This window comes from Elephantulus edwardii, unplaced genomic scaffold (genome assembly GCF_000299155.1).
Source record: "Elephantulus edwardii isolate Elephantulus edwardi_28Jun2011 unplaced genomic scaffold, EleEdw1.0 scaffold00342, whole genome shotgun sequence".
In the NCBI taxonomy this organism is placed as follows: Eukaryota; Metazoa; Chordata; class Mammalia; order Macroscelidea; family Macroscelididae; genus Elephantulus; species Elephantulus edwardii.
Window position 1 is genome coordinate 1,609,012 of NW_006400092.1, and position 8,541 is coordinate 1,617,552.

At 38.0% G+C, this 8,541-nt stretch overlaps 1 protein-coding gene across 1 annotated transcript in view; it reads right to left on the reverse strand.

Moving 5' to 3' along the window:
• KLRG1 (killer cell lectin-like receptor subfamily G, member 1) overlaps positions 1–8,541 on the reverse strand; it is a 59,888-nt gene that overhangs the window by 29,188 nt on the left and 22,159 nt on the right. The window contains exons 2-3 of the mRNA XM_006901762.1: positions 6,706–6,814; positions 3,873–3,880 (exon numbers count right to left, since the gene is read on the reverse strand). Of these exons, the coding sequence (XP_006901824.1) occupies positions 3,873–3,880; positions 6,706–6,814 (117 nt within the window). The remainder of the gene's footprint in view (positions 1–3,872; positions 3,881–6,705; positions 6,815–8,541) is intronic.

Consider the following 8,541-nt stretch of genomic DNA (forward strand, 5'->3'; position numbering starts at 1 on the left):
GTGCGATTGGCACAGGACAGAGCGGAGTTTAGGGCTGTTGTACATAGGGTCGCTATGAGTCGCAGGCGACTCGACGGCACATAACAACAACAACAAATAAGAGTCTCACCACTGGGCCGATTGGCAGCATCACAGTGGATGGTGAAGAGATTGAGATTGTTCAGTTTTGGTTTTCTTGGCTCCACAGTCAACACTCTTGGCACCAGCAGCCAGAAAAATAAAAAGACATATTGCAATGGGAAAGTCTGCAGTTAGCGACCTCTCTAAAGTACTGAAGTGCAACGATGTCAGTCTGGAGACTAAGGTGCACCTGATAACATGCCAGAGAGCTGGACAATGACTACGAATGATCGAAGCAGAATTGATGCCTTTGAGCTGTGATGTTGGAGAAGGGTATTGAATATACCATGGATTGCTAAGAAAATGAACAGGTTTGTCCTGGAGAGAGTTAATTCAGGCTGCTCCTTGGAGGGCAAGGATTCTGAGACTTCATCTGACATACTATGGACATGTTGCAAGGAGGGACCAGTCTTTGGAGAGCGATGTCATGCTTGAGAGGGTGGAGAGACAGCGCAGGAAAGGAAGACCCTCAATGAGATGGATTGATTCAGTAACTTGGGGTAATAGGGGTAGGTGTGTCAGAGATGGTGAGATTGGCACAGGATAGGGCAGAGTTTAGGGCTGTTGTGCATAGGGCTGCTATGAGTTGCAAGCGACTCAATGGCACATAACAACAACAACAATGCCGTCAGCTACTATTCACAGCAGCACTTAAACAATAGATCTGAACCTTGTCCTATCCTGTGCCAACCTCACAATCGCTGACACACTTGAACCCATTGCTGCAGTTATTGTATCAATCCATCTAGTTGAGGGTCTTCCTGCCCTTCACTGACCCTCCACCTCCCCAAGCATGATGTCCTTCTCCAAGGAACATCCTCTTGTAGCAGCATGTCCAAAATATGTCATATAAAGCCTCACCATCCTACTTCCAAAGAGCAATCTGACTTCACTCTTTCAAAAACATATCTGTTTGTTATCTTGGCAGTCCATGGGATATTCAGTACTTTCCTACAAAACAACTCAAAGGCATCAATTTTTCTCCTGTCATCCTTATTAAATGTCCAGTTCTCAAATGAATAGCAAATGAATAAAAAGACCATGGTCTGAATCAGTTGCTATTTAGTCTGCAAACTAACATCATTGCTCTTCCATAATTTTCAAAGGTCCTTTGCTGCAGTCTTTCCCAGTGCAATATGTCTCCTGATCTCTTGACTGTTGTTGCCAAGTGTATTTATTGTAGATCCAAGTAAGAAGTCAATAATGGTTTCAATCTTTTCTCCATTTAACATGATGTCACCTATTGTTCCAGTGGTGAGAATTTTTGTTTTCTTGAGGTTGAGATACAATCTATATTGAAGACTGCACTGTTTGATTTTCTGCACCAAACATTTCAAGTTCTCTTCCCTTTGAGCAACCAAGATTGTGTTATCTGCATACCAATGAGTTTTCCCCAAAACATGATGCCATATGATGAAGACACCATAAAGTTCAGCTTCTCAAATAATTTTCAGAGCATACAGATTGAATAGGTATGGGGAAAGGATACAATGCTGACACACACCTTTCCCAGTTTAAAACCATGCAGTTTTCCCTTGCTCTGTGTATACAATATTATTATTAGTAAACTCTCTGTATAATTCATATATATTAGTATGAGTACATATGCTCACTTGAAGGACTTTTCAAAATATAAGGCCCCACAGATTGACGGCATACCAATTGACATATTTCAACAAACAGATGCTGCCCTGTTGTGGCACCAGGTTGTGGCAAGAAATCTAGAAGACAACTACCTGGCCAATTGACTGAAAGAGATCAGTATTTATTCCCATTCCAAAACAAGGTGACTTAACAGAGTATGGAAATTATCAAATAATATCACCAATATCACACACAAGCAAAATCCTACTGAAGATTATCCAGAAACAACTGGAACAGGAATACAAGCTGGGTTTAGAAGAGGTTGTTATACTAGAGACATTATTGCCAATGTCAGATGGATCTTGACAGAAATCAAAGAGTACCAGAGAAATGTCTATCTATGTTCCATTGACTATGCAAGGGCATTTGACTAAATGGTTCACAACAAATTGTGGCTAACCTTGAGGAGAATGGGAATACCAGAACATTTGATTGTGCTTATGTGAAACCTGTACTTGGACCAGGAAGCAGTCCTCAGAACACAGCAGGGAAACACTGCAAAGTTCAAACTCAGGGAATGGGTGCATCAGGGATGCATCCTGTCTCCACATCTTCATCTTTTCAATCTATATGCAGAACAAATCATTCGGGAGACTGGGCTTTATGAGGAGGAATGTGGCATCAGGATTAGAGGAAGACTCATCAACAACCTACTTTATGCAGATAACACAACCTTGCTTGCTGAAACTGAGGAGGACCTGAAGCTCTTGTTGCAGAAGGTCAAGGACTGTAGTCTTCATTATAGATTAAAGCTTAACATCAAGAAGGCAAAGATTTTCACCACCGGGCCAACTGACAGAACCATGATAAATGGGGAAGAGATTGAGATTGTTAACAATTACACCTTGCTCGGCTCCAAAATCAATACTCTTGGCCCCAGCAGTTAGGAAATCAAGAGATGAATTGCATTCAGAAAATCGGCTGTCAGGGGCCTCTCCAGAGTATTAAGAAGCAATGATATCAGCCTAGAGACCAAGGTCCAGGTCATAGTCTTCATAATTACTTGCTATGCATCAGTGAGCTGGACAATGACTAAGGATGACAGAAGAAGAATTGATGCCTTTGAGTTGTGGTGTTGGAGAAGTGTCTTGAATATACCATGGTCTGCCAAGAAAACAAAGAAGTCTATCTTGAAGAGATGAAGTCAAGTTTCTCCTTGGAGGCTAGGATTTTGAAGCTCTGTCTCACATCCCTTGGATACTTGGCCAGGAAGAACCAGTCCTTGGAGAACGACATATGCTTGGAAGAGTGGAAGGAAAGTACAGGAGAGGAAGACCCTGGATGAGATGGATTAATACAATAAAATTGGAGCAATGGGTGTAGGAGTGTTAGAGTTGGTAAGACTGGCTCATTACAAGGCAGGCTTTAGAGTTATTGTACATAGGGTCACGATGAGTCACAGGCAACTCAAAGGCACATAACAACCACACAATATATGCTCACTGCATAATTTCTTAACTGTTTGATGCATGTTGCTTAAACCAGGAAAAATCTTTCAGAATACCCAACCTCGACAAGATATCTAATGGTGCAGAAGAAAAGAAATGCACCTTAACTGGAGTGAAATTTTTTACTCTTTTATTTGTGATATAATTGTCTAAAACCACTAGAGAGTATATAAGATAGTTATACTTCACAAAAAAATTTTAATGTCTTTTTAAAACCTTTCTGACAGAGAAGGGTATGTGATGCTCAAGTGACTAGTGACAGGTTTCTCACCGAAATTTTTAGTAAATTCTTATTTCTTTTTAAAATTATTTTATTATAGTTCTGTCAAAATTAAAAAGAACTGAATAAACACTGAAGGTGATTTCTACCAAGATTCAAACTTCTGTTACGCTTCCCTTGTAAGGAAGGACACACCTCACTACAAGCACAATCTCATAGTGGGCACATATGAGTCAATATACACTGAAATCTGTGAAAGTCATAAATGAGATTTCCTTGCTTTTCTGTATCTCACAATTTTTTTTTCACCTTTACAGGTGTTTACCACTTTTTATCACTCTCTAGTAAGAACTGTACCTCATAAATACACAGGGAATTTTCCTTCTCTGACAGGTTTCTGCCTTACACAAGTTCTAGCCTTCATAGGTCTTATTGTACACTATAAGAACTGATGCCTTTGGGTTGTGGTGCTGGAGAAGAGTCTTGAACATACCATGTATCACCAAGAAAACAAATAGGCCTGTCCTAGAGAAAGTGAAATCTTCTTCTTGGAGGCTAGGAATTTGAAGCTCTGTATTACATATTAGGGGCGTGTGGCCAGGCAAGACCAATCCTTGGAGAAGGACATCATGCTCAGAAGGGTGAAGGAACAGTGCAGGAGAGGAAGACCTCGGATAAGATGGATTGATACAGTAACTAGGACAATGGGTGTAGATGTGCTGGAGTCAGTGAGATTGGCTCAGGACAGAGCAGGCTTCAGAGTTATTGTACATAGGGTCGTTATAAGTCTGACCTCAACTGCAGATACAACAACAACATAAGCACATAGAATTATTTATCTACTATAAACCTGAGAGTTAAAATGTGAGAAAAGTACTTCTTTTTATGTAAACATTGGACAACTTTTCTATGAGAAAAGTCTTGATATGGGACCAATACAGAATTCTAAGGATTGAGCTAAAAACTTAGCACATTGTAGATTTTTATCTTTGGCATCAACTATGATCTTAATCACTATCCAGCCTATGTCAGAAGTCCCCAATTTCCTTTGTCATCTCCTTTGTCAAGTATAGGTCTTGAGTCTGAGGCAAAGGTTCTAAGAGTCAGGATCTAGGTTCAGTCCTGTCACTTTTACTAATAGTAGTTGTTATCATATTGTTGTAGTTGTTGTTATGTGCTATTATGATAACTATAAATCACAGCAACCTTACAAGCAATAACTCTGAACCCTGCCCTATCTTAAGCCAATCTCACTGTCTCTGACACACCTGCTCTCATTGCCACAATCACTATGCCCATCCATCTCATCCAGAGTCTTTCTTTCCTGCATCGACCCTCCACTTGCACAAGCATGATTTCCTGTTCCAAGAACTGCTCCCTCCTGGAAACATGCCCAAAACATATCAAATGGAGTTTCAAAATCTTTGTCTCCAAGGAGCAATATGGTTTCACCCATTCAAAGACAGATATGTTTGTTCTCTTGACAATCCATAATATGTTAAAAACTCTTCTTTAGTACACAAGAGACATGAATTCTTCTTCTGTTATCCTTAGTTATATATATTCCAGCTCTCAGATGCATAGCAAGTAATGAGGAAGACCATGGCCTGGACCAGATACCTTAGTGTCTAGACTGGCATCATTGCTCTTTGGCACTCTTCAGAGATCCCTGATACCAATCTTTCTTAAAGCAACTCATCTTTTGATTTTCTTACTGCTGGTGCCAACAGTGTTGATTTTGAGTCTGAGCAGGATGAAATTGTAACAATCTCAATCACTTCGCCATCTATGAGCATGCTGTTCAATTGGTCCCGTGGTGAGAATCTTTTTTCTTGATGTGAGATGCAGTTCATATTGAAGACTACAGTCCTGGATCGTCTGCAGCAAACACTTCAAATCCCCCTCAGTTTTAGTGAGCAGGACTATGTCATCTGTATAACACATGTTGTTGATGAGTCTTCCTCCAGTCCTGATACCACATTCTTCTTCACAAAGTCCAGCCTCACGGATGATCTGTTCTGCATATAGGTTGAAAAGGTATGGAGAAATGGCACATCCTTGGCACATTCCTTTTTTGATTTTGAATCATGCAGTGTGCCCGTGCCCTACTCATACTCCAGCTTCCTGTTCTAAGAATAGGTTTTACATCAGCACAATCAAGTGTTCTGGGATTCTCATTCTTTCCATTTTAGCCACAATTTGTTGTGATCCAAAGTCAAATGCCTTTGCTAACTAGCCTGTTACTAACAATAACACCTAGTTAATATAGCCTTAAATAAGGCCTCTGAATTCTTAGACAATAAACTGAGGATACTCTGGATTGTTAGAGTCAGTTCATCTTTGAAAGGTTAGCTTTAAAAAAATGTGAGTGCCACCAAAAGGTGAGGGATAAGAATTGAAATATGTATATATTAAATTATGATATAACCATTATGTCAAAGGTAAACATCATTAATATTATAAACTATGTTTAATTTGATTATAATACATGGTAGCAAGAAAATAATTGATAAAATATAAAATTTAAAAAGCACTCTTTAATATTATAAGCTTACTTTGATCAGAACCTATCTCTATATTTGCTTTATTTAAAAAAAGGGCAAATAGAAGAGATTTGAGAGAATTTGATCACAATTCTGTTAGGAAAACAAACATTTTATACAAATCTTCAAAGTCCAGGAAGTTAAACTCAAAAACAGAAGTCATTACATATATAAACCTATCTCCATCAAATAAATTTTAACTCACAGTACCCTAGGGATGGATTTATTTTGTCTGGATTAATTTTCATTTTCAAATTTTTTATTGAATTATGTTGTAGAGCTGGACAATGACTAAAGACGACAAAAAAAGAAGTGATGCTTTTGAATGTGGTGTTAGAGAAGAATGCTGAATATCTAACGGACTGCCAAAAGAACAAACAGATACATGTCTTGGAGAAAGTGCAGCCAAAGATGATGAAGCTTCATCTCACACATTTTGGCATGTTTTTAAGGAAGATTATTCCATGGATAAGGACATCATGGTTGGGAAGATGGAGGGGAGGCAAAGGAGAGGAAGATACTCCACTAGGTAGACTGACACAGTGCCTGCAGCAATGGGCTTGAAGATGTTGGAGATTATGAGGATGGCACATGATAAGTCAAGGTTCAAATCTGTTGTTTATACAGTTGCCATCAGTCATCCTCAACTCAATGGCACCTAAAAACAACATGCTGCTCTTAAAATACAAAATAGAGAAAGTAAAAAATTAAGTTTGGTTTAAATTAGCACTTACCATGGCATAGACTCCACTGATACAGGAGCAAACTCACAAGAATTGTTGTCAGAAGCCCCAAAGCTATTGCCACATAGCTAGACAATGCGGGCCTTGAGGAAGTTGCTGTAAGAACAGAAACCAAAGCAAAACTTTAGGTCAGAAGAGAAATTAAGCAAAAAGAGCAGAGCAGGGAGAGGTAATGTGAGATCTTGAAACAATTCAACTCAATGGGAAATGATGAGATCTAGATCCTTTTTTTATCTCTCAAAACCTTTTTCTAAAGTCGAGTTTTAACCACTCACAGCTTAATAAAAAATGTTATGTGTGTGAGGGTGTGTGTGTAACAGAGATAGAGAGGAAAAGTGTACTTTTTTTCTTTTTACAATCATAACTACACAGTTTACTATTACACTTGTTATAAGAAAATAAATTGGTAAAATCTCTTTGAAGGATAATTTTGAATAGCTACCAAGGACAACTGAAAATGGACTTCCTGCAGGTACAACTGAGATGAGGTTGTTTTGGTTGAAGAATTCTATCCTGAGTCATTTAGTCATTCAGTGTTCAGATACTGAATTGTAACCTGTTACTTCCATAAAAAAAAAATAAAAACAAACAAACAAAAAACCCACCAAAAACCCATGAGTTTTGTGGTCAATGCAATGAATTCTCACATCCCGAATTGCTAAGAAGGGTAGAACTGGTAAAAGATTGAAGACTAAAGATATGTCTAACTTCCACCTCATAGCAACCAGACTTGGTCTTCTGACACAATGATTCTCATTTCTCTTTGTGAAGTTTGGGGAGAGGGGGGAGTGTGACACTGTCATCATGTCATTTTAACAATTGGCACCACTTTTTCATGACATCTCAGAAGTGTTTTTTTAAGCTGTTGGAAGAACAACAGTTAGGTTAATATCATATTTATAGATGGGACATTCCTTCATGTTAACTTGTATGGTAAATAACTTATATCTGGGAATGGTGGGGTGTTTGGGTTTTTTTTTTTTAATTTGAAAGATGAAAATATTTTCCTAAACTTAATTTCAAATTCAGAATTGTTTCAAGCATGATAGAGGAGGACTTAAAAATAAAAGCAAAATTCCACAAAGTAGAACATATGTTTTAGTTTTATTTCTTCTTTATTTAGGTATCATTAGAAAATTAAGACATTTAAATGCAGGTAATGGTGTTTCATTAGTAGAATTCTTCCTTGAATTCAGCATTCTTCCCAGCCAATGCACCCATTCACAGGCATTACCTATGAGTCAGTGAAGGCTTGGGTTTGGAAATGATGCTGAAAAGGTTTAATCAGAATTTCCAGATTAAAATAGACTAAGAAGAAAGGCCAGGTAACCACCTTTTAAAAATGAGTTAATGGAAAAAACACTAAGTGTCACAACCATCTAAATTGTATTGGATTATGGGAACAGTACTAGGCAAAGCAGCATTTAATTCCCTTTGACACAGGGTTAAAATTAGCCACATGCCAACCTGATAGCAACTCACAACAGTATCTGAGCATAATGTCCTTTTTATATTTTAGATCAATCATCTCTATAAATGTATGTGTGCATCTATGACGCATTCTTCACTACTTGAAAGAAATTCCTAGGAAGAGATGTATTTACAAAGTCCTGGTCATTAAAAAAAAAAAAAAAAAAGGAAAATGAAGGAATTCTGCATGATAAATATTTGGACTGAAGAATCTAAAACACTAGACTAATGACATGAAAAATAAAAATAAAACCAACTTACAAACAGGAGAGGATAAAATAGATTGAATGTGATCTTCTAAGAATCAAATCCCTATGCACATCTAAAAACTTTTCCAACAGTGTTAAAAGGGA